This window comes from Salvelinus namaycush, chromosome 21, assembly GCF_016432855.1.
Source record: "Salvelinus namaycush isolate Seneca chromosome 21, SaNama_1.0, whole genome shotgun sequence".
Lineage (NCBI taxonomy): Eukaryota > Metazoa > Chordata > Actinopteri > Salmoniformes > Salmonidae > Salvelinus > Salvelinus namaycush.
The window spans coordinates 39,798,212-39,823,942 of record NC_052327.1 but is presented as its reverse complement, the minus strand read 5'-3'; the positions used below and the strand labels follow the sequence as shown (position 1 = coordinate 39,823,942).

General features: G+C 44.0%; 1 protein-coding gene across 2 annotated transcripts in view; it reads right to left on the bottom strand.

Moving 5' to 3' along the window:
- The window catches only part of lrrc56 (leucine rich repeat containing 56), a 34,965-nt gene extending 9,442 nt beyond the window's left edge, over positions 1-25,523 (bottom strand). For both annotated transcript variants that reach the window (XM_039017692.1, XM_039017690.1), the window contains exons 1-3: positions 25,294-25,523; positions 1,156-1,252; positions 739-936 (exon numbers count right to left, since the gene is read on the bottom strand). In XM_039017692.1, coding sequence (XP_038873620.1) covers positions 739-842 — 104 coding nt within the window. In that variant the 5' untranslated portion in view covers positions 843-936; positions 1,156-1,252; positions 25,294-25,523. The remainder of the gene's footprint in view (positions 1-738; positions 937-1,155; positions 1,253-25,293) is intronic.
- Positions 25,524-25,731: the final 208 nt, after the last annotated feature.

Sequence of the window (25,731 nt, the reverse complement as noted above, 5' to 3'; positions counted from 1 at the left end):
ATACCCAAGAAGACTCGAGGCTGTAATCGCTGCCAAAGGTGCTTCAACAAAGTACTGAATAAAGAGTCTGAATACTTATGTAAATATGATATTTCCATTTTTTTATATACATTCGCAAAAATGTTGAAAAACCTGTTTTTGCTTTGTCATTATGAAGTATTGTGTGTAGATTGATGTGGGGGAACAAACGATTTAATCAATTTTAGAATAAGGCTGTAATGTAACATAATGTGAAAAAAGTAAAGGGGTCTGAATACTTCCGAATGCACTGTATCTAGCTACCATCCCATAGCCTGCATTGCATATGAAGTGTGGCTAAGCTCATCCGTGGACATATGGAGAAAATTACCATTTGTGCTCACTGATTGGCTAAATGTCAAGTTGTTGGCCACTGACGCGCATTGGTATATTCGTTGCTACCGGGTTGCACGCAGGTACAACTTTTGTTCTAGCAAGAGAAGGAACGGCTTCCCACTGTGATAAGTAGCTATTGGCAGTGAGATTCTTGGTGTGTTTCATGCTTTAAAGCAGCCTGGGATCACAGCCAGACTCACTGCATTTTGGCCAATATCATCTGGGCCCATCAGAGAGAGCATGGCTCACAGCCCCCCATACACACACATACACAACTTGAGTATCTATGAGGATTCAGTAATGAATTCAATAATATACACGATTATGGAATTGTGGTGAGGGTTAGGGTAAGAAGATACAGTAGGAGTGTGTGTATATAGGTACCTGTGTGGCGTTGGGGTGGGGGCACATACAGACGGGGTTTCCCTCCAGGGTAAGTGTGCGGAGCTGGGAGCAGAGGCCCAGGTACTGCACCTGCACCAGGTCATTCACATCATTCCCTTCCAGGTCCAACAGCTGTAGATTCTCCAGCATGCTCACCTGACTCAGGTCCGACACACTGTTGTAGGCCACATACAGCTCCTAGCGTAGGGAGAGGACATACCAACACAGGCTCAGGTTTAGTGTCGCTCAACTGTTATTTGCACATAGTCAAATGCATAAAACTTCAACTTTTGTTGAATTGTGAGATTTTCACAGGTGAGCAAAGTGGGTAGAAGCCAGGTGGATTAGGCAGGTGGAACAAGTCTATCCTCTAGTTCATGATGGTCCACTGCAAAAGTTTTCTAGTACCAACTCTACCTTGAGAGAGGAGAAGGAGGGAATCCCATCCAGGTCTGCCAGGTTGCAGCGAGACATCCACAGCACCTGCAGATGGGACAGCGTGGTTCCCAGGTCCCTGGGAGACATAGACAGTCATGATCCAGAGGCAAGGGTGGAATTGTATCAACAGAACATCAGGTGCCGTGACATATGGTTTATGAATTTATAAAATGTGAACCGCAAATCCAGGATGGAAAGAAAATAAATTGCCTCGTAACATGAGTCCTAACTTTTGAACGGTTTAGGCTAGAGACGAGCAGTTTTCTGCAACGTAAAGGTACAACGTGGCGTTTTTTTTAATGGTACACTACATGGCCGAAAGTATTTGGACACCTGCTCGTCGAACATCTCATTCCAGAATCATGGGCATTAATATGGAGTTGGTCTTGTTGGAAAGGGGGCACGTTGAAAGCCACTGAGCTCTTCAGTACAGGCCATTCTACTGCCAATGTTTGTCTATGGAGATTGCATGGCTGTGTGCTCGATTTTATACACCTGTCAGCAACTGGTGTGGCTGAAATAGCCAAATCCACATACTATTGGCCATGTAGTGTATCAAGAGGCTGTGGTACAGCGAATCCTAATCAGACTTGCACAAGCTCAGGGTTGGGTAGGTTACTTTCTAAATGTAATCCATTACAGTTACCTGTCCAAAATTGTAATCAGTAATGTAACTTTTGGATTACCCAAACTCAGTAATGTAATCTGATTATGTTCAGTTACTTTTAGATTACTTTCCCCTTAAGAGGCATTAGAAGAAGACAAAAATGTATGTTACCAATTGAGCGACATCTATTGCAGGATAAATCAATGTTAAAGTTTACATAGCTGGCCATATATGGACGTTAAATTTTACTTTATGGGTTGGTTATGTAGGCTTCTTCTAAGTCATCGCTTTGTACTACATATAATAATACGATTAAATTATATAAACTATATATATTAATGTAAAGATAAGTCACAAAATGGATGTAGCAACTACAGATTACCCCTTTAAGTCTATCAAAAGTTTACGAGTTTAAGCATGTGTCCATTAGGCCTATGGAACAAAAATGTATCAGCATGAATTAGATTGAGCAATAAAAGCCTTACTTTTATTCCATAGTCTGGGATCTGCACTATGCAGCTTTTGCATTTTTCACTGGCTGTCCACTGGTTTCAAAAACAATGATTGATTGGCAGCTTAAACTTCTTGAATTCAACCATTATTGGGTTCAAATACACATTTAGATTTGTGAACAGCCATCCACAACAACCACAATATGTAAGGCGCAAATAGCTAAATGAGAGAGCAGCAGTGTGATTCACATCAATGCGCTATGTAGATATCAATAATAAGTGATATCCATATCGCCGTAGACTACACCACTGCTGTCATCCTTACCTCCAAGAGTTTATTCAAATTGGATAATCTTTGGATGCCGACAGTAGTCGCACCATTGGAAGACATACAAAACACATTCTTGCTCTTTTCCCACGATCCATCAAACACATTTGGTGTGTCATCATAGTGGTCTCTGACTTGTGGTCAGACTCGCTAAGGCAGAACAAGTTTAAACATGCGCCTTTTTACAATGCTGATTTTAATGTAATTGAGAAAACAGAGAAGTGTCAAAGATTTTTTTCCCGCAAACATATTTTTCTGAATTTAAAAGTAATCCTCAAAGTAATCATCTAGGTTTTCAAAAGTATCTGTAATCTGAGTACAATATTTTAGCTGGTAACGTAACGGGTTACAGTTACCGTTTTTTGTAATCATTTACTGTACATGTAACGGATTACATGTCATCCGTTACTCCCCAACCCTGCCCGCATCTCATGGTTGTCACGGGTGAAGTGCAAAGGAAATTTACAGATGAAGGATGATTTTATATTAATTGAAATGGGTTCAGGTGTTGTGATACTGATGGTTTCTTGGAACTGATGGCTTCTACAGTTGTGGCTAGTTGTAGTACAGCCATGTAGTTGTCGAGTCAGGGACAACTGTAGCACTTCAGCTAAGCCTAAAGCTCAAGTTTAATAAATGCTTCCGAGTCAAAACAGTTAGTGCATATATTATGACAAAATGTTGTGATTTCTTGGCTAATTTTGATCTTTGGGATTTTTTTTGTTAGCTGTTCGTGTGTAACAGTATAACTTTAGTACGTCCCCTCGCTCCGACCTCGGGCGCGAACCAGGGACCCTCTACACACATCAACAACTGACACCCACGAAGCGTCGTTACCCATCGCTCCACAAAAGCCGCGGCCCTTGCAGAGCAAGGGGCAACACTACTTCTAGGTTTCAGAGCAAGTGACGTAACTGATTGAAACGCTAGTAGCGCGTACCCGCTAACTAGCCAGCCATTTCACATCCGTTACACGTGCACACAATTTTTCTTTATGCAAGTCCAAGTTTGGTAGCCAAAGTATTTTTTTTGTCATTTAACGAGAGAACTCCTTGTCAAAAATGCCAAAATTAATGACCGATTTATTGATTTATTTTAGATTACTTCGGACTATTTTAAGGAAGTGTTTCGGGCTATGTTGTTGCTACAGTGGCTAAAGAAGGACAAATAACAATTTTTTTTCAAGTAAATGTGTTTAGGGAGTATACGAGCACAGACGGTTGTTTCGCCTAGCCAAGTTCTGCTAGGCGCAAACCAAACCTATGTATGAAGACGCCTTAACCCTAACCTTAACCTAATTCTCCTAACCTGCTGCATTAATTCTCCTAATCTGCCGCGTTAGTTCTCCTAACTTGCCGTGTTAGCTCTCCTAACCTGTTGCGTTAGCTCTCCTAACCTGTTGCATTAGCTCTCCTAACCTGTTGCGTTAGTTCTCCTAACCTGCCGCGTTAGTTCTCCTAACCTGCCGTGTTAGTTCTCTTAACCTGTTGCGTTAGCTCTCCTAAACCTGCTAGGTAAAGTCACTTCTGTCTGTAGCTGTACTCCATCTAGCCACAACCGTAGAAGTTGTCAGTTCAGAGAAACCATTTATCACAACACCGGGACCAATCACAATAATGTGATCGGTAAATAAGTTGCCAAAATCTGACCAATCACACCATGTTTTGTTTTGTATTCCCATTGCGATTGTTCCGAGCCTGAACCCATAGGAGGCCATTTTCAAATAATATAAAAGCCTCCTTCATCTTTCCATCTGTAACCCGATGTTAACAATAACGAAGCAATTTAACCAAATTCCACTTTCCTCCAAGTTTTGTTGAATTCCTCTTCAATCTCACAGGTGAGGTGAAATGATACAATGTATCGACTTTGCTCATGATGTGCATCACTGAATTAATGGTAGAATACAAATGTAACAACAGCCTGCGCACCTGACAAGAAACAACAACTTTGCTAACTCCCAACGACATACATAGTATTTTGCCATTCTATGTAATATCTGGGTGAATATTTTTCTAGGCACACTGGTGCTACCAAATCAATACTCCTCATGATGAGGAAAAACAATCAAAGTTCTGAAAGAATCCTACTGCCCCTTTTCCCAATGCATGTCCACACTTGTATTTTGTATTTATTATGGATCCCCATTAGCTGCTGCCAAAGCAGCAGCTACTCTTCCTGGGGTCCAACAAAATTAAGGCAGTTTATTCAATTTAAAACATTACAATACATTCACAGATTTAACAACACACTGTGTGCCCTCAGGCCCCTACTCCACCACTACCACATATCTACATTACTAAATCCATGTGTATGTGTAGTGAGTAGGTTATCGTATGTGTGTGTGTATGCATGTGTATGTGCCAATGTTTGTGTTGCTTCACAATCCCCACTGTTCCATAAGATGTTTTTTAATATGTTTTTGAAATCAAATTTTACTGCTTGCGTCAGTTACATGATGTGGAATAGAGTTCCATGTAGTCATGGCTCTATGGAGCACTGTGTGCCTCCCATAGTCTGTTCTGGACTTGGGGACTGTGAAGAGACCTCTTGTGGCATGTCTTATGGGGTATGCATGGGTGTCAGAGCTGTGTGCCAGTAGTTTAGACAGACAGCTTGGTGCATTCAACATGTCAATACCTCTCATAAATAAAAGTAGTGATGAAGTCAATCTCTCCTCCACTTTCAGCCAGGAGAGATTGACATGCATATTATTAATATTAGCTCTCTGTGTACATCCAAGGGCCAACCGTGCTGCCCTGTTCTGAGCCAATTGCAATTTTCCTAAGTCCTTTTTTGTGGCACCTCATCACACGACTGAACAGTAGTCAAGGTGCGACAAAACTAGGGCCTGTAGGACCTGCCTTGTTGATAGTGTTGTTAAGAAGGCAGAGCATCGCTTTATTATAGACAGACTTCTCCCCATCTTAGCTACTACTGCATCAATATGTTTTGACCATGACAGTTTACAATCTAGGGTTACTCCAAGCAGTTTAGTCATCTCATCTTGCTCAATTTCCACATTATTTATTACAAGATTTAGTTGAGGTTTAGGGTTTAGTGAGTGTTTTGTTCCAAATACAATGCTTTTAGTTTTATAAATATTTAGGGCTAACTTATTCCTTGCTACCCACTCTGAAACTAACTGCAGCTCTTTGTTAAGTGTTGCAGTCATTTGAGTAGCTGTAGTAGCTGACGTGTATAGTGTTGAGTCATCCGCATACATAGAAACTCTGGCTTTACTCAAAATCAGTGGCATGTCGTTGGTAAAGATTGAAAAAAGCAAGGGGCCTAAACAGCTACCCTTGGGGATTCCTGACTCTAACTGGATTATATTTGATAGGCTTCTATTAAAGAACACCCTCTGTGTTCTGTTAGACAAGTCTTTATCCACATTATAGCAGGGGGTGTAAAGCCATAACACATACGTTTTTCCAGCAGCAGACTATGATCGATAATGTCAAAAGCTGCACTGAAGTCTAACAAGACAGCCCCCACAATCATTGTATCATCCATTCCTCTCAGCCAATCATCAGTCATTTGTGTAAGTGCTGTGCTTGTTGAGTGTCCTTCCCTATAAGCATGCTGAAATTCTGTTGTCAATTTGTTTACTGTGAAATAGCATTGTATCTGGTCAAACACAATTTTTCCCAGAAGTTTACTAAGGGTTGGTAACAGGCTGATTGGTCGGCTATTTGAGCCAGTAAAGGGGGCTTTACTATTCTTGGGTAGCGGAATTACTTTAGCTTCCCTCCAGGCCTGAGGGCACACGCTCTCTAGTAGGCTTAAACTGAAGATGTGGCAAATAGGAGTGGCAATATTGTTTACTATTATCCTCAGTAATTTTCCATCTAGACTGTCAGACCCTGGTGGCTTGTCATTGTTGATAGACAACAACAACAAAAATTCACCTCTTCCACACTGACTTTACAGAATTCAAAAGTATAATTCTTGTCTTTCATAATTTGGTCCGATATACCTGGATGTGTAGTGTCAGCGTTTGTTGCTGGCATGTCATCCCTAAGTTTGCTTATCTTGCTAATGAAGAAGTCATTAAAGTTGTTGGCAATATCAGTGGGCTTTGTGATGAATGAGCCATCTGATTCAATGAATGAAGGAGCCGAGTTGGCTTTTTTTCCCAAAATGTCATTTAAGGTGCCCCAAAGCTTTTTACTATCATTCTTTATATAATATATCTTTGTTTCATAGTGTATTTTTATTTTTATTTAGTTTAGTCACATGATTTCTTAATTTGCAGTACATTTGCCAATCAGTTGGGCTGCCAGACTTAATTGCCATTCCTTTTGCCTCATCCCACTCAACCATACAATTTTTCAATTCCTCATTAATCCAAGGGGATTTAACAGTTTTTACATTTTCTTAATGGGTGCGTGCTTATTAGTAACTGGAATAAGTAGTTTCATAAATGTGTCAAGTGCAGCGTCTGGTTGCTCCTCGTTGCACACCACAGACCAGCAAATATTCTTTACATCATAAACATATGAATCACTACAAAACTTCTTGTCTGACCTCTAATACACTATATTAGGCCCAGCCTTTGGAACTTTGGTTTTCCTAGATAGGGCTATTATATTGTGATCACTACATCCTATGGATTTGGATACTGCTTTAAAGCAAAACTCTGCAGCGTTAGTAAAAATGTGATCAATACATGTTGATGATTTAATTCCTGTGCTGTTGACCCCTCCATCTGCCACTGTCCCATCTCTCTCTCCCCTGCACTCTCTTCCCGCTCTAACCAGCCTCTGTTATCAGTACCCCTGGACCTCCACTCAGCACACTCCTCACAGTCCCCCCCGACTGGCCTCCAGAACCCAGTCAGCACACGGCACTCTCAATAACCCCTCTAGCATTCCAATCCCAACTCTTCCCAGCCACCGCATTCACTCCCAGGGCCATAGATTACATTTCAATTGATCTATGACTTCTGGTCAGTACCCAACTTCAGCATACTCTCAAAGGCTGCCCCACCCTCAGCCTTAGCCTCAGGAGGCACACTCCCCAATTTCTCACCTGACTTCTCACAACACCAGCAGCCCCAGTATCCAGTTGACCCTGACCACCACCCTCCCTCCCCAACACTCTCTCCTCCTCAGCCCCCGCAGCCCAGAGCAGGAAATGCTATCAGGGGCTGTTCACGTCAGGCCGGCCCTTAGCTGCTCATAACAGGGTGGGTCACACAGTTCTCTATCTCCACTCTGCTCCTCCCCTCTCTTATCCCTTGTTCATGTACAGCTTTCTATCTTCCCTCTGCTCTCTTATACTTCACTCCCTCTACAGGACTCCCAGGGTGTGTTACACAGGTATATTTCTTCCCTCTGCCCCTGTCCTTTCCTCTTGCGTTCTCTGCTTCCTGTTCCCCAGATGCATCTTACTTCATCTTCATCCTACAACGACAGGCTTTGTCCAGCAGCACCTTTTCAGTCTTGCCTGGTTCCCTGATCTGTGTGCATTGTACCACTATACTTACGAATGAAAAAGGTTCTGGCTAAAGCAAAAACTGTTCTGGCAACCAGGCTACTGTCTGTCTGCTGTGCGATTTACAGGTGGGGTGCATCCGCTCCACAGACAGAGGACCTCAGTCAGATTCGCTGCTCCCCCTCATCCTACTGTTACAGCTCCCTATGGCCTGCCTAAGTGGAAATAAAAACCCTGCACCTGTACTGCGTGATGTTCCCATCCCATGCCCAACCAACAGGGTCTCAGTCTTCAAAGCACAGCTCTTAACTATATCCCTGTCCTCTAGAGCCTCCTACTCTAGGGCGTTTCCTGATGCAGACAACCAGACCAGGGTGAAGTATGACAGGGATCCCCATGGGGCGACACTAGCTCTGGTTCCAATTACGGCTGGGATTGTACCATTTGAGCCACTGGCTTAATCCTATTCTTTAACTTTTATTGTTGTTCCGCCCTCAACTTCTGGACTTGTCTCTGTGCTACTGTGCTGTTTGTTGCTCCTTGGCTATCTGCCAAACTTTTTGGTTTTTACTTTTAATACATTTACCTACGTTTTTTCCTCACTCTAATTTTTTTATTAAACTTTTTCACCCCAGACGCTTTATCTAGACATGGTTCTACAGGACCTCCACTAGGCGAAAAAGCTAAGTAGTAACATTAACACTATGCCATCTAATTGCAGTCGCTGTACTCATAATATACAGGAGAACTATCGCCTTATGGTGAGGTAGCCGTGTTGCAAGCACAGCTTCATATGCAATCGTTAGGCAAGTGCAATTTAAGTGTAGGAAAGGATGAAACAGCGTCTGTGCCACCAGTAAATTCAGATTGTAGTAAAAATCCCCCCGCACAGTCCCCGCAGCCGGAACATATTCTCTAGGCTTCTGGAATGAAATGCTGTCGGCATGCTCAACCAGTGTTGCTCATTCAGCTGACAAACTTTCAACCGGTTCTCCCCATTAAGCAGCGAGTCAGAGTCGGAGGCCAAGCCTTCTCAGGTCTCTCCTCCACCTGTTACGGTGTCTGAGCCGTCCCACCATTAGCTCTGAAATATTGAAAACCTTAGTCTTTGGCGGCTCCATTACCCACAATATTAGACTTGAAAATAATTATCCAGCGATCATACACAGGTGGCAGTGCTACCAACAAAAAATACTATTCTGAAGATGGTGCTGGCTAAGGCTATTGTAGAGAGTATAGGGATATTGTTATCCACGTCAGCAGCAACGATGTTAGGATGAAACAGTCAGAGGTCACCAAGTGCAACATAGCTAGAAAGATGTGTCGGCATCGAGTAATTGTCTCTGGCCCCTCCCAGTTAGGGGGAGTGATGAGCTCTACAGCAGTCTCACAACTCAATTGCTGGTTGAAAACTGTTTTCTGCCCCTCCCAAAAGATAGAATTTGTAGATAATTGGCCCTCGTTCTGGGACTCACCCACAAACAGGACCAAGCCTCACCTGCTGAGGAGTGACGGACTCCGTCCTAGCTGGAGGAGTGCTCTCATCTTATCTATCAACATAGACAGGGCTCCACAATGAGATAGGGTGCAGGCCGCAATCTGTTAGCCAGCCTGCCAGCTTAGTGGAGTCTGCCACTAGCACAGTCAGTGTAGTCAGCTCAGCTATCCCCAATGAGATCGTGTCTGTGCCTCAATTTAGGTTGGGCAAAACTAAACATGGCGGTGTTCGCCGAAGAAATCTCACTGGAATAAAGACCTCCTCCATTCCTGTCATTATTGAAAGAGATTGTGATATTTCACATCTCAAAATTGGGTTACTTAATGTTAGATCTCTCACATCCAAGGCAGTCATAGTCAATGAACTAATCACTGATCATTATCTTGATGTGATTGGCCTGACTGAAACATGGCTCCAGCCTGATGAATTTACTGTATTAAATGAGGCCTCTCCTCCTGGTTACACTAGTGACCATATCCCCCACGCATCCCGCAAAGGCGGAGGTGTTGCTAATATTTACAACAGCAAAATTCAAATTACAAAAAATATACAAATAAATGACTGCGTTTTTGTATTTTGAGCTTCTAGTCATGAAATCTATGTAGCCTACTCAATCACTGTTTATAGCTACTGTTTACAGGCCTCCTGGGCCGTATACAGCGTTCCTCTCTGACTTCCCTGAATTCCTATCGGACCTTGTAGTCATGGCAGAAAATATTCAAATTTTTGGTGACTTTAATATTGACATGGAAAAGTCCACAGACCCACTGGGTTTTGTCCAACATGTCTCTGGACCTACTCATTGCCACAGTCATACCCTGGATCTAGTTTTGTCCGGTGGAATAAATATTGTGGATCTAAATGTTTTTCCTCATAATCCTGGACTATCAGACCACCATCTTATTACGTTTGCAATCACAACAAATAATCTGCTCAGATCCCAACCAAGGATCATCAAAAGCCGTGCTATAAATTCTCAGACAACCCAAAGATTCCTAGATGCCCTTCCAGACTACCTCCACCTATCCAAGGACATCGGAGTACAAAAATCTGATGATCCAAATGTAACCTTGTGTAATACCCTAGATGCAGTCGCACCCCTAAAAACCAAAAACATTTGTCACAAGAAATTTGTTCCCTGGTATACAGAAAATACCCAAGCCCCGACTAGCTTGGAAAGACAGTACCGTGCAATATTGAAGAGCCCTCACCGCTGTTCGATCATCCTATTTTTCCAGCCTAATTGAGGAGAATAAGAAAAATCCAAAATTTATTTTTGATACTGTTGGAAAGCTAACTAAAAAACAGCATTCAACAAGAGAGGATGGCTTTCACTTCAGCAGTGATGAATTCATGAACTTCTTCAATGAAAAGATCATGATAATTAGAAAGCAAATTACAGACTGTCCTGAGTCTGCACAGAACTGCCAGGAACTAGGATCAACGGAGACACAAGTTTTTTTTAATCCTGTATCTCGACACATTCATGAAAATAGTCATGGCCTCTAAACCATCAAGCTGCAAACTGGACCCTATTCCAACTAAACTACTGAAAGAGCTACTTCCTGTGCTTTGCCCTCCTATGTTGAACATAATAAATGGTTCCCTACCCACCGGATGTGTACCAAATTCACTAAAAGTGGCAGTAATAAAGCCTTTCTTGAAAAAGCCAAACTTTGACCCCTGAAAATGTAAAAAATTTCGGCCTATATCGAATCTCCCATTCCTCTCACACATTTTAGAAAAAGCTGTTGCACAGCAACTCACTGCCTTCCTGAAGACAAATAATGTATATGAAATGCTTCAGTCTGGTTTTAGACCCCATCATAGCACTGAGACTGCACCGAAGGTGGTAAATGACCTTGTAATGGCGTCAGACCAAGGCTCTGCATCTGTCCTCATGCTCCTAGATCTTAGTGCTGCTTTTGACACCATCGATCACCACATTCTTTTGGAGAGATTATAAACCCTAAATTGGTCTACACAGACAAGTTCTTGCCTGGTTTAGATCTTATCTGTCGGAAAGATATCAGTTTGTCTCTGTGGATGGTTTGTCCTCTGACAAATCAATTGTAAGTTTCGGCGTTCCTCAAGGTTCCAGTTTAGGACCACTATTGTTTAAACTATATATTCTACCTCTTGGCGATGTCATTCGGAAACATAATGTTAACTTTCACCGCTATGCGGATGACACACAGCTGTACATTTCGATGAAACATGGTGAAGCCCCAAAATTGCCTACCCTTGAAGCCTGTGTTTCAGACATAAGGAAGTGGATGGCGGCAAATGTTTTACTTTTAAACTCGGACAAAACAGAGATGCTAGTTCTAGGTCCCAAGAAACAAAGAGATCTGCTGTTGGGATCTGACAATGAATCTTGATGGTTGTACAGTCTTCTCAAATAAAACTATGAAGGACTTCGGCGTTACTCTGGACCCTGATCTCTCTTTTGACGAACATATCAAGAATATTTTAAGGACAGCTTTTTTCCATCTTTGTAACATTGCAAAAACCTGTAACTTTTTGTCAAAAAATGATGCAGAAAAACTCATCCGTGCATTTGACACTTCTAGATTAGACTACTGCAATGCTCTCCTCTCCGACTACCCGGATAAAGCACAAAATAAACTTCAGTTAGTGCTGAACACGGCTGCTAGAATCTTGACTAAAACCCCAAAATGTGATCATATTACTCCAGTGCTAGCCTCTCTATGCTGCTTCCTGTTAAGGCTAAGGCTGATTTCAAGGTTTTACTGCTAACCTACAAAGCATTACATGGGCTTGCTCCTACCTCGCTCTCTGATTTGGTCCTCCCGTACATACTAGGGATAAACAATATCAGTAATCAGTGAACATATCGGAATCGGCCGATATTAGCTAAAAATGCCAACATTGGTATCGGTATCGTAAGATGGTGCCCCCAGCCGATTGTGTTTTTTGGTTTGTTTATTTGCAACTTATTTTTTTACTTATTTTGTACATAATGTTGCCGCTACCGTCTCTTATGACCGAAAATAACTTCGAGACATCAGGACTGCGATTAATCACCACGGACTAGCAGAATAATCTGTTTCCTTTCATGACTCTGACGAGCCAGACGCAAAGGATATACTGCTTCCTCGGGAACAGGCCCAATCCCCGTGATCTGCGTGAAGAGGAGGCGGAGAATGAGGGGCCGAAGGTCAGGCTGCCTTCTGAGAACTCGTAGGCAATCGAATAAACCCCCATTTCCCTCCATTCTGCAAGCATATGTGCAATCTTAGGAGAATAAAATCGCTGAGTTACGCGGAAGATTAAATTACCAATGGGACATTAAAAACTAACATCTTATGCTTCACGGAGTCGTGGCTGAACGATGACAATATCAACATACAGCTGGCTGGTTATACGATGTACCGGCAGGATATAGCACTGGGGTCTCGTAAAACAAGGGGCGGCGGTATATGTATTTTTGTAAACAGCTTGTGCACGATATCTAAGGAAGTCTCGAGCTATTGCTCGCGTGAGGCAGAGTATCTCATGAAAAGCTGTAGACCACACTACCTACCGAGAGAGTTTTCATCTGTATTCTTTGTAGCTGTTTACATACCACCACAGTCAGAGGCTGGCACTAAGACAGCATTGAATGAGCTGTATTCCGCCATAGGCAAACAAGAAACCGCTCACCCAGAGGCGGCGCTCCCTAGTAGCCAGGGACTTTAATGCAGGGAAACTGAAATCCGTTTAACCAAATTTCTTTCAGCATGTTAAAAGTGCAACTAGAGGAAAAAGAACTCTGGACCACCTATATTCCATACACAGAGACACATACAAAGCTCTCCCACGCCCTCCATTTGGCAAATCTGACCATAATTCTATCCTCCTGATTCCTGTGTACAAGCCAAAATTAAAGCAGGAAGCACCAGTGACTAGATTAATAAAAAAGTGGTCAGAGGAAGCAGATGCTAAGCTACATGACTGTTTTGCTACCACAGACTGGAATATGTTCCGGGATTCCTCCGGTGGCATTGAGGAGTACACCACATCAGTCATTGGCTTCATCAATAAGTGCATTGTCGTCCCCACAGTGACTGTACGTACATACCCCAACCAGAAACCATGGATTAAAGGCAGCATCCGCACTGAGCTAAAGGCTAGGGCTGCCGCTTTCAAGGAGCGGGACTCTAACCCGGAAGCTTATAAGAAATCCCGCTGTGCCCTCCGACGAACCATCAAACAGGCAAAGCTTCAATACAGGACTAAGATCGAGTGGTACTACACTGGCTCTGACGCTCGTCTGATGTGGCAGGGCTTGCAAACCATTACAGACTACAAAGGGAAGCACAGCCGAAAGCTGCCCAGGGACACGAGCCTACCAGATGAGCTAAACTACTTCTATGCATCGCTTCGAGGCAAATAACACTGAAACGCATGAGGGCACCAGCTGTTCCGGAAGACTGTGCGATCATGCTCTCCGCAGCCGATGTGAGTAAGACCTTTAAACAGGTTAACATTGACAAGGCTGCAGGGCCAGGTGGATTACTAGGACGTGGATTACTAGGATGTGTACTGCGAGCATGCGCTGACCAACTGGCAAGTGTCTTCACTGACATTTTCAACCTCTCCCTGGCAGAGTCTGTAATACCAACATGTTTTAAGCAGACCACCATAGTCCCTGTGCCCAAGAACACTAAGGTAACCTGCCTAAATGACTACTGACCTGTAGCACTCACGTTTATAGCCATGAAGTGCTTTGAAAGGCTGGCAATGGCTCACATCAACACCATCATCCCAGAAATCTTAGACCCACTCCAATTTGCATACCGCCCCAACAGATCCACAGATGATGCAATCTCTATTGCACTCCACACTGCCCTTTCACACCTGCAAAAAAGGAACTCCTATGTGAGAATGCTATTCATTGACAACAGCTCAGCATTCAACACCATAGTGCCCTCAAAGCTCATCAATCCATCTGCAACTGGATCCTGGACTTCCTGACAGGCCACCCCAAGGTGGTAAGGGTAGGTAACAACACATCCGCCACGCTGATCCTCATCACAGGTGCTCAGTCCCCTCCTGTACTCCCTGTTCACTCATGACTGCACAGCCAGGCACGACTCCAACACCATCATTACATTTGCCGATGATACAACAGTGGTAGGCCTGATCACCGACAACGACGAGACAGCCTATAGGGAGGAGGTCAGAGACCTGACCATGTGGTGCCAGGACAACAACCTCTCTCTCAACGAGATCAAGACAAAGGAGATGAGGTGAGGTGAGAGATGAGAGGAAAAGGAGGACCGAGCACGCCCCCATTCTCATCGACGGCTCGACGGGGCTGCAGTGGAGCTGGTTGAGAGCTTCAAGTTCCTTTGTGTCCACATCACCAACAAACTAACATGATCCAAGCACACCAAGACAGTCGTGAAGAGGGCACGACAAAACCTATTCCCCCTCAGGAGACTGAAAAGATTTGGCATGGGTCCTCAGATCCTCAAAAGGTTCTACAGCTGCACCATCGAGAGCATCCTGACTGGCTGCATCACTGCCTGGTATGGCAACTGCTCGGCCTCCGACCGCAAGGCACAATAGAGGGTAGTGCGAACGGCCCAGTACATCACTGGGGCCAAGCTTCCTGCCTTCCAGGACCTCTATACCATGCGGTGTCAGAGGAAGGCCCTAAAAATGGCCAAAGACTCCAACCACACTAGTCATAGATTGTTCTCTCTGCTACCGCACGACAAGTGGTACCGTAGCGCCAAGTCTTTGTCCAAGAGGCTTCTAAACAGCTTCTACCCCCAAGCCATAAGACTCCTGAACATCTAGTCAAATGGCTACCCAGACTATTTGCAGTGCCCCCCCCTTCCCACACCACTGCTACTCTCTGTTGTCATCTATGCATAGTCACTTTAATAACTCTACCTACATGTACATACTACTTCAACTAACCTGTGCCCCCGCACATTGACTCTGTATCGGTACCTACTGTATATAGTCTCGCTATTGTTATTTTAATGCTGCTCTTTAATTACTTGTTACTTTTATCTCTTATCCATATTTTTTTTAAACTGCATTGTTGGTTAGGGGCTCGTAAGTAAACATTTCACTGTAAGGTCTACACCTGTTGTATTCGGCGCATGTGACTAATAAAATTTGATTTGATGTCTAGTTTAACGCCCCGATGTGCAAAACCGATGTCAAAGCTGACATGCATACTTATATAACTTAGGTACATGACGTAATGACGCCACGTAAAATGTTGCGCTATACGTGCAACACAGCATTCCTACACTAGCCCACAATGTGTGCTGTGTGGATCGAGCAGTCATTTGAAAGAGTAACAAAATTTCAGCGGGACAACTTGAAGACGAAATCCATTAATGCCAAGATAATGGAATTCATGGCCCTTGACAATCAATCGTTCTCTGTCGTGGGTGATGTTGGCTTTCGCCGACTTAGGAGCACCGGTACACACTACCAAGTGCGCTATTTTTCAGATGTTGTCCTACCGGAGTTACACAGTAATAGTGTCACTGCTATTAGCTTCACGACATACAAACTATAAAACGCTGTTTGGGTCTTTGCGTGTCAAAAAAGATACAGTAGCACTGTCAAAGCTGTACAAAAAAGTATGCAAACAAGCAAACACAGGCCACGAATGATTTGTTTACAATACCGCGTTGGTAATAAAGCATAATTTGTTCGACCGCAACTTCTGGGGTAGCTAGCTTTAGCTTGGTACCTAGCTAGCACCAATACAACCAGCCTGAAAACTGACCATTAGAACATACAGTCATTTTCACTATTCTTAGCAATGATTTAGGAATCCTTGTGCGTAAGTTTTAGCTAGGTTGCCACTTGTTGTTCACCTATTGAAATTGAACTTTAGTTCATGAAAATAAATGGCTAGTCAGCAACTTAACCCTGGTGCCCAAAGTTAACGTTATAAGCAGAGAGCTAGCTTCATCTGGCTAGTGAGGCTCGACCACACCAGGTTGTGTTGTGAAGCTAGCCACAATAAGGATTAGGAACAATAGTGGAATTTGCGGTTTGCCTTCAAAATAAAGTGTGTCATTGACAGCTCTGCACTATGGGACTCCCAATCACGGCCGGATGTGCTACAGCCTGGATTCAAACCAGGGACTGTAGTGATGCCTCTTGCACTGACATGCAATGCTTTAGACTGCTGTGTCCATGTGTGTGTGTTAACTATTTAACTGTACTAGAATGCTTTAAAGGCCGCTAAAATTGTAAATATCGGTTATCGGTATCGTGTTTTTTTGTCAAGGAAAATATTGGATATTGGTATCGGGCAAAAATGTCATATCGGTGCATCATCAGTACATACCTACACGTACGCTACGGTCACAAGACGCAGGCCTCCTTATTGTCCCTAGAATTTCTAAGCAAACAGCTGGAGGCAGGATTTTCTCCTATAGAGTTCAATTTCTATGGAATGGTCTACCTATCCATGTGAGAGACGCAGACTCGGTCTCAACCTTTAAGTCTTTACTGAAGACTCATCTCTTCAGTAGATCCTATGATTGAGTGTAGTCTGGCACAGGGGTGTGAATGTGAACGGCAAGGTACTGGAGTGACGAACCACTCTTGCTGTCTCTGCCTGGCCGGCTCCCTCTCTCTACTGGGATTCTCTGCCTCTGACCCTATTACGGGGGCTGAGTCACTGGCTTACTGGTGCTCTTCCATGCCGTCCCTAGGAGGGATGCGTCACTTGAGTGGGTTGATTCACATACGTGATCTTCCAGTCTGGTTTTGCGCCCCCTCAGGCTCGTGCGGTGGAGGAGTTCTTTGTGGGCTATACTCAGCCTTGTCTCAGGGTAGTAAGTTGGTCTGTTGATATCCCTCTAGTGGTGTGGGGGCTGTGGTTTGGCAAAGTGGTTGGGGTTTTATCCTGCCTGGTTGGTCCTGTCCTGGGGTACCTGTCCAGAGGTAGTGTCCTGTCTGAATTTAAGTATGCTTCCTCTAATTCCGATTAGAGCAATTAGGAAGCATTTAAGTATGCTTCCTCTTCCTCTGATTTTTCCAAGATGGCGTAGCAGTTTTGTTTTTGTCCCATGGAAATAGTATTTTTCGTTTTTTTTGTAAACATATTTCAATCTCCTTTTTCCATTTTCAAATTAAATATACCTTCCTGCAACCCGCCTCACCCAATGTGGTACGGATCTGCTATTTTTTAGACCTTATAACTGGAACCTCCATCAGAAGCTAGCCGTCAGAAGCTAGCCAACTAATTAGCTACTAGCTATTTAGTCATTGTTAGCCACTGCTAGCGGTGTTTACCTTTAGCACGGAAACCAGCCGCTTTAGCCTGGATAGCCCAGATAAAACCTGCCAGTCTGCACAGCGGGATGTCAAACCTGAGCATATCGGACTGCTTCTTTTTTCCACTACATCACCGGATTCCTGCCGCAAGCTCTGGACCATTACACCGGATTGTCGCAGCTAGCTAGATGCTATCGAGTGGCTATTGTGGCTAACGCCCTTGTCCAGAAGCATGCACCAGTTAGCCTCGAGCTAGCCTCGAGCTAGGCCCATCTCCCAGCTAACAAACAAAGTACACCAACTACAATTTGGCCTGGACCCTTTGTCGACATGGAGCCCCGCCGATCTATCACGACTGGTCTGCTTATCTGCTGATGTAATTCAGCTGATGTGCTCTCAACCGGCCTCTGCATTGTGGATGTGGTGAAGATCCATCTGCTAGCCCTGGCCCGCTAGCTTCCTGAACACTGTCTCCCGCTTGCCTAGCGTAGTAATCGACTACCGAACATCTCCCTGTTTCATCTATTGCTGCTCATTGGACCCTAAGATCACTCGGCTACACAGCTGATGCCTGCTGGACTGTTCATTAACACGGTACTTAATTTTGTTTATCGGTCGGCCCCTGCCTTGAACTCAGGCCCTGTGTGTAGCTAACAGACCCTCTCTTTGCCTATTTATCGCCTTGTACCTGTTGTAGTTGTCTTAGCTGTTTACCCGTTGTTGTCTCACCCGTTGTTCTCTTAGCTCTCCCAATCAACACCTGTGATTGCTTTATGCCTCTCTCTAATGTCAATATGCCTTGTATACTGTTGTTTAGGGCAGCTCTCATTGTTTTATTTTACTGTGGAGCCCCTAGTCCTGCTCAACATGCCTCAGATAGCCCCCTTGTCCCACCCCCCACACATGCGGAGACCGCACCTAGCTTAACTAGCGCCTCCAGAGATGCAACCTCTCTCATCAATGCCTAGGTTTACGGCCACTGTACTCGCACCCTACCATACCCTTGTCTGTACACTATGCCCTGAATCTATCCTACCACGCCCAGAAATCTGCTCCTTTTATTCTCTGTTCCCAAAGCACTAGACGACCAGTCCTTACAGCCTTTAGCCGTACCCTCATCATACTGCTCCTCTGTTCCTCTGGTGATGTAGAGGTTAACCCACGCCCTGTGTGTCCCCAGGCGCTCTCATTTGCTGACTTCTGCAACCGTAAAAGCCTTGGGTTCATGCATGTTAACATCAGAAGCCTCCTACCTAAGTTTGCTTTATTCACTGCTTTAGCACACTCCGCCAACCCTGATGTTCTAGCCATGTCTGAATCCTGGCTTAGGAAGGTCACCAAAAATTCAGAAATGTCCATCCCCAATAACAACACTTTGCGTCAAGACAGAACTGCTAAAGGGGGCGGAATTGCAATCTACTGTAGAGATAGCCTGCAGAGTTCTGTCATACTATCCAGGTCTATGCCCAAACAGTTCGAGCTTCTACTTTTAAAGATCCATCTCTCCAGAAAGAAGTCCCTCACTGTTGCCACTTGTTATAGACCCCCCTCAGCTCCCAGCTGTGCCATGGACACCATATGTGAATTGATCGCCCCACATCTATCTTTAGAGATCGTAATGCTAGGTGACCTAAATTGGGATATGCTTAACACCCCGGCCGTCCTACAATCTAAGCTTGATGCCCTCAATCTCACACAAATTATCAAAGAAACTACCAGGTACAATCCCAAATCCATAAACATGGTCAACCTCTTAGATATAATCATGACCAACTTGCCCTCTAAATACACCTCTGCTGTTTTCAACAAGGATCTCAGCGATCACCGCCTCGTTGCCTGCATCCGTAATGGGTCCACGGTCAAACGACCACCCCTCATCACTGTCAAACGCTCCCTAAAGTACTTCTGCAAGCAGGCCTTTCTAATCGACCTGGCCCGGGTATCCTGGAAGGATATTGACCTCATCCTGTCAGTAGAGGATGCCTGGTTGTTCTTTAAAAGTGTCTTCCTCACCATCTTAAATAAGCATGCCCCATTCAAAAAATGTAGAACTAAGAACAGATATAGCGCTCGGTTCACTCCAGACTTGACTGCCCTTGACCAGCACAAAAACACCCTGTGGCGTACTGCACTTGCATCGAATAGTCCCCGCAATATGCAACTTTTCAGGGAAGTCAGCAAAGCAAAGGCTAGTTTTTTCAAACAGAAATTTGCATCCTGCAGCACTAATTCCAAAAAGTTTTGGGACACTGTAAAGTCCATGGAGAATAAGACTACCTCCTCCCAGCTGCCCACTGCACTGAGAGTAGGAAACATTGTCACCACTGATAAATCCACGATAATCGAGAATTTCAATAAGCATTTCTCTACGGCTGGCCAGGCTTTCCACCTGGCTACCCCTACCCCGGCCAACAGCTCTGCACCCCCCGCAGTAACTGTCCCAAGCCCCCCCGCTTCTCCTTCACCCAAATACAGATAGCTGATGTTCTAAAAGAGCTGCAAAATCTGGATCCCTACAAATCGGCCATGGTCATCCCCCTCTTCAAAGGGGGAGACACTCTAGACCCAAGCTGTTATAGACCTATATCCATTATAGACCTATATCCATCCATCTGCCCTGCCTTTCTAAAGTCTTCAAAAGCCAAGTGAACAAACAGATCATCAACCTTTTCGAATCCCACCGTATCTTCTCCACTATGCAATCTGTTTTCCGAGCTGGTCACGGGTGCACATCAGCCAGGCTCAAGGTCCTAAACGATATCATAACCGCCATCGATAAAATACAATACTGTGCAGCCGTCTTCATCGACCTGGCCAAGGCTTTCGACTCTGTCAATCACCATATTCTTATCGGCAGACTCAACAGTCTTGGTTTCTCTAATGACTGCCTCACCTGGTTCACCAACTACTTCTCAGATAGAGTTCAGTGTGTCAAATCGTTGTCCGGACCTCTGGCAGTCTCTATGGGGTGCCACAGGGTTCAATTCTCGTGCCAACTCTTTTCTCTGTATATATCAATGATGTCACTCTTGCTGCGGGTGATTCTTTGATCCACCTCTACGCAGATGACACCATTCTGTATACATCTGGCCCTTCTTTGGATACTGTGTTAACAAACCTCCAAACAAGCTTCAATGCCATACAACACTCCTTCTGTGGCCTCCAACTGCTCTTAAATGCTAGTGAAATTAAATGCATGCTCTTCAACTGATTGCTGCCCGCACCCACCTGCCCGACTAGCATCACTACTCTGGACGGTTCTGACTTAGAATATGTGGACAACTACAAATACCTAAGTGTCTGGCTAGACTGTAAACTCTCCTTCCAGACTCACATTAAGCATCTCCAATCCAAAGTTAAATCTAGAATCGGCTTCCTATTTCGCAACAAAGCCTACTTCACTCATGCTGCCAAACTTACCCTCGTAAAACTGACTATCCTACCGATCCTTGACTTCGGCGATGTCATTTACAAATTAGCCTCCAACACTCTATTCAGCAAATTGGATGCAGTCTATCACAGTGCTATCCGTTTTGTCACCAAAGCCCCATATACTATCCACCATTGCGACCTGTATGCTCTCGTTGGCTGGTCCTCGCTACATATTCATCGCCAAACCCACTGGCTAGTCTTTGCTAGGTATAGCTCCGCCTTATCTCAGCTCACTGGTCACCATAGCAATACCCACCTGTAGCACACGCGCTAGCAGGTATATTTCACTGGTCATCCCCAAAGCCAACACCCGCTTTGGCCGCCTTTCCTTCCAGTTCTCTGCTGCCAATGACTGGAACGAATTGCAAAAATCACTGAAGTTGGAGACTTATATCTCCCTCACTAACTTTAAGTGTCAGCTGTCAGAGCAGCTTACCGATCGCTACAGCTGTACACAGCCCCTGTAAAAAGCCCATTCAACCAACTACCTACCTCATCCCCATATTTTTTTTCTTCTGCTCTTTTGCACACCAGTATTTCTACTTGCACATCCTCATCTGCACATATATCACTCCAGTGTAAATTGCTAAATTGTAATTACTTTGCCACTATTGGACTATTTATTGCCTTACCTCCTTACTTCATTTGCACACACTGTATACAGATTTTTCTATTGTGTTATTGACTGTACGTTTGTTTATCCCATGTGTAACTCTGTGTTGTTGTTTTTGTCACACTGCTTTGCTTCATATTGGCCAGGTCACAGATGTAAATAGGAACTTATTCTCAACTGGCCAACCTGGGTTAAATAAAGGTGAAATAAAAAATAAATAAATGAAATAAAAATAATTCTCTCTCTCCCTCCCCTCCCAGAGGACCTGAGCCCTAGGATCATGCCTCAGGACTACCTGGCCTGATGACTCTTGGCTGTCCCCAGTCCACTTGGTCGTGCTGCTGCTCCAGTTTCAACTGTTCTGCCTGCGGCTATGGAACCCTGACCTGTTCACCAGACGTGCTACCTAGTCCCGGAAGTGATGTTTTCGACTTTCTCTCTCTCTCTACCGCACCTGCTGTCTCGATCTCTGAATGCTCAGGTATGAAAAGCCAACTGACATTTACTCCTAAGGTACTGACCGGTTGCAGCCTCTACAACCACTGTGATTATTATTTGACCCTGCTGGTCATCTATGAACATTTGAACATCTTGAAGAACAATCTGGCCTTAATGGCCATGTACTCCTATAATTTCCCCCGGCATAGCCAGAAGAGAACTGGCCACCCCTCAGAGCCTGGTTCCTCTCTAAGTTTCTTCCTAGGTTCCTGCCTTCCTAGGGAGTTTTCCCTAGACACCATGCTTCTACATATGCATTGCTTGCTGTTTGGGGTTTTAGGCTGGGTTTCTGTATAGCACTTTGTGGCATCTGCTGATGTAAAAAAGGCTTTATAAATACATTTGATTGATTGATAGGAAACCCATACACAGTGGGTCTCCTGCTCTGTCCCCTATCATGGAGACTGAGCATATACAGTTGAAGTTGGAAGTTTACATATACTTAGGTTAGAGACATTAAAACAAATTTTTCAAACATTCCATAAATTTCTTGTTAACAAACTATAGTCTTGGCAAGTCGGTTAGGACATCTACTTTGTGCATGACACAAGTAATTTTTCCAAAAATTGTTTACAGAAGGATTATTTCACTTATAATTCACTGTATCACAATTCCAGTGGGTCAGAAGTTTACATACACTAAGTTGACTGTGCCTTTAATCAGCATGGAAATTTCCAGAAAATTATATCATGGCTTTTGAAGCTTCTGTTAGGCTAATTGACATCATTTGAGTCAATTGGAGGTGTACCTGTGGATGTATTTCAAGGCCTACCTTCAAACGCAGTGCCTCTTTGCTTGACATCATGGGAAAATCAAAAGAAATCAGCCAAGACCTCAGAAAAAAAATTGTGGACCTCCACAAGTCTGGTTCATCCTTGGGAGTGTCACGTTCCAGACCTGTTTTCTGTTAGTTTTGTATGTGTTAGTTGGTCAGGACGTGAGTTTGGGTGGGCAGTCTATGTTTTCTGTTTCTATGTTGGTTTAAAGGGTGACCTAATATGGCTCTCAATTAGAGGCAGGTGTTTTTCATTTCCTCTGATTGAGAGTCATATTAAGGTAGGTGTTTTCACACTGTTTGTTTGTGGGTGGTTGTTTCCTGTGTCAGTGTGTGTTGCACCATACGGGACTGTCTAGGTTTGTTTGTACGTTCGTTCTTTTATGTAGTCAGTTTTCCTGTTCATGCGTTCTTCGTGTTTATGTAAGTTCGTCGTCCAGGTCTGTCTACTCCGTTTGTTGTTTTGTTAGTTTATAGTGAAGTTCGTGTTTTCGTCTTTTCTTTAAATAAATCATGTCAACTCAAGACGCTGCATTTTGGTTTAATCCCTGCTCCTCCTCTTCGGATGAAGAGGAGGAGGAACGCCATGACAGGGAGCCATTTTCAAACGCCTGAAGGTACCACGTTAATCTGTACAAACAATAGTACGCAAGTATAAACACCATGGAACCACACAGCCATCATACCACTCAGGAAGGAGACGCGTTTTGTCTCCTAGAGATGAACGTACTTTGGTGCGAAAAGTGCAAATCAATCCCAGAACAACAGCAAAGGACCTTGTGAAGCAGCTGGAGGAAACAGGTACAAATGTATCTATATCCACAGTAAAACGAGTCCTATATCGACATAACCTGAAAGGCCGCTCAGCAAGTAAGAAGCCACTGCTCAAAAACCGCCATAAAAAAAGCCAGACTACGGTTTGCAACTGCACATGGGGAAAAAGATTGTACTTTTTGGAGAAATGTCCTCTGGTCTGATGAAACAAAAATAGAACTGTTTGGCCATAATGACCATCGTTATGTTTGGAGGGAAAAGGAGGAGGCTTGAAAAAGACCATTACATATTTATCTCTGACCCCACAGAAAGCCTTGTCGGGAACAGAAGACCTCGTTCGGGTCACTTCCCTGGAAATGTGTGTGGACACTCAGGAGAGCACTCTTGGCAACTTTGGTGAGAGACAATCACTGGTCAAGCAGCTGTTAGAGCGCAAAGAACACCATCCCAACCGTGCAGCACGGGGTGGCAGCATCATGTTGTGGGGGTGCTTTGCTGCAGGAGGGACTGGTGCACGTCACAAAATAGATGGCATCATGAGGGAGGAAAATTATATGGATATATTGAAGCAACATCTCAAGACATCAGTCAGGAAGTTAAAACTTGGTCGCAAATGGGTCTTCCAAATGGATAATGACCCCAAGCATACTTCCAAAGTTGTGGCAAAATGTCTTAAGGACAACAAAGTCAAGGTATTGGAGTTGCCATCACAAAGCCCTGACTTCAATCCTATAGAAAAGTTGTGGGCAGAACTGAAAAAGCGTGTGTGAGCAAGGCCTACAAACCTGACTCAGTTACACCAGCTCTGTCAGGAGGAATGGGCCAAAATTCACATAACTTATTGTGGGAAGCTTGTGGAACGCTACCTGGAACGTTTGACCCAAATTAAACAATTTAAAGGCAATGCTACCAAATACTAATTGAGTGTATGTAAACGTATGACCCACTGGGAATGTGATGAAAAAAATAAAAGCTGAAATAAATCATTCTCTCTACTATTATTCTGACATTTCACATTCTTAAAATAAAGTGGTGATCCTAACTGACCTAAGACAGGGCATTTTTACTAGGATTAAATGTCAGAAATTGTGAAAAACGGAGTTTAAATGTATTTGGTTAAGGTGCATGTAAACTTCTGACTTCAACTGTATATATCTACCTCAATTACCTCGTACCCCTGCACATCGTCTTGGTACTGGTACCCTGTGTATGTAGCCAAGTTACAAGTTGGCTAAGGTGTATGTAAACTTCCGACTTCAACTGTACAGGGCTACGTGCCTTTTTACTGTGAAGTACTGCTAGCAGTAGTATTTGTAGTACTTGGAATGCAGAAAGTGCTTTGTTTTACCTAGTCAAAGAGAAGTAAAAAACTACAACACATAACTATAATAGACATACAGAGACAGAGCACTATAGTGGAACTTTCCACTTACCTCACTGACATTATCATACTGTTGTTCATTTTCAGCTGCACCAGCTTGGGCAAGTAGGCACCTGCAAGATGATAAGATAGAGAGAGACGTTCCTCACACGTCACAGAGGGCCGATGACTTGATGTGATTGGGTCTTAAACAGATGGCTGGCTCCCTCCCAGCCATGCCTCAACAGGCCTATAAACTCCATTCATTAGCAGAGAGATTGAGAGTGAGATGGACTCTGCTGCTAGTGCACTAGCCAGACGCACGTGATTCACCCCTGTGCAGACAAACTTCAGTCAAGCCAGCACACGTTGTGCAACTGAGGTTTTCCTAAGGACATATGTGAGCATGATGGTGTGGTTCTTTCTGGCCTTATCTTTAAAACCAGTGAGAAGAGAGAGGGAGGGAGTTGTGCCCAGTGAGAGAGCTTTGGTACAGTACAAACCTGAGGGT